The sequence below is a fragment of the Peromyscus leucopus genome, chromosome 1, assembly GCF_004664715.2.
Source record: "Peromyscus leucopus breed LL Stock chromosome 1, UCI_PerLeu_2.1, whole genome shotgun sequence".
NCBI lineage: Eukaryota > Metazoa > Chordata > Mammalia > Rodentia > Cricetidae > Peromyscus > Peromyscus leucopus.
In genome coordinates, this window is record NC_051063.1 from 166657570 (window position 1) to 166658486 (window position 917).

The 917-nt window shown below is 62.2% G+C and overlaps 1 protein-coding gene across 4 annotated transcripts in view; it reads left to right on the plus strand.

The window, feature by feature from the left end:
* The window catches only part of LOC114687165 (nitric oxide synthase interacting protein), a 12505-nt gene extending 11951 nt beyond the window's left edge, over window positions 1-554 (plus strand). For all 4 annotated transcript variants that reach the window (XM_028861870.2, XM_037200654.1, XM_028861869.2 and 1 more), the window contains 2 exons: window positions 2-110; window positions 446-554. In XM_028861870.2, the coding sequence (XP_028717703.1) occupies window positions 2-110; window positions 446-517 (181 nt within the window). In that variant the 3' untranslated portion in view covers window positions 518-554. The remainder of the gene's footprint in view (window position 1; window positions 111-445) is intronic.
* The last annotated feature ends 363 nt before the right edge of the window (window positions 555-917 follow it).

The window sequence follows — 917 nt, forward strand, 5'->3', positions numbered from 1 at the left end:
GTGGGGCCGTGGTCACCCTGGAGTGCGTGGAGAAACTGATCCGGAAGGACATGGTGGACCCCGTGAATGGGGACACGCTGACGGAGCGCGACATCATCGTGCTGCAGCGGGTGAGTCGCCAGCCCCCACCCCAGTCCCCCACTCCAGCCCCCACCCCAGTCCCCCACTCCAGTCCCCACCCCAGCCCCCCACCCCTGTAGTGTCACACCCTGCCCCCTCCTGCTCCCCCACTCCTCCCCAATCCCCCCCACACACTCTTGCACTCTTGGTTCCCCACAGCACCTTGTGTTCACCTTCCTGTGCACCCTCCATCCCGGGACCTCTCCCCCTTTGTCAAGGAAACCTGCCCTGTCCGGCCTCTCCTGTGTCCCAGGTCCCCTCCACTACTGTCTCCTGGAGCGCAGCCCTCCGGCTCCTCCAGCTTGCTCTTCTCCCTCCTCTCCAGGGCGGTACGGGCTTCGCAGGCTCAGGAGTGAAGCTGCAGGCCGAGATGTCTCGGCCAGTGATGCAAGCCTGAGCTGGGACCCAATAAACCTTCCTGTGAATGAACTGGATCTCTGGTGCCTCACTGTAGACAGGGGGTGCGGAAGGAGTGGGCTTAGCCGGACAGCGGTGGGCACCCCTTAATCCCAGCACTCGGGAGGCAGAGGCAGGCGGATCTCTGCGAGTTCAAGACCATCCTGGCCTACAGAGCGAGTTCCAGGATATCCAGTACCACACAGAGAAACCCTGTCTTGAAAAACTGCAGTGTGGGTCACTCCAGCCGAGCCCTAACTCCTGGAAGCTGCCTCCGTCACCTTTGACCATGCAGAAACCCCGGTAACAGGAACCTGTCAATCAGTCGCTCTGCCCAGGAAGTGTGGGGCTCGGGGCATAACACACTCCCAAGCGAGCTACTCAAAGAGACCCGCAGACAC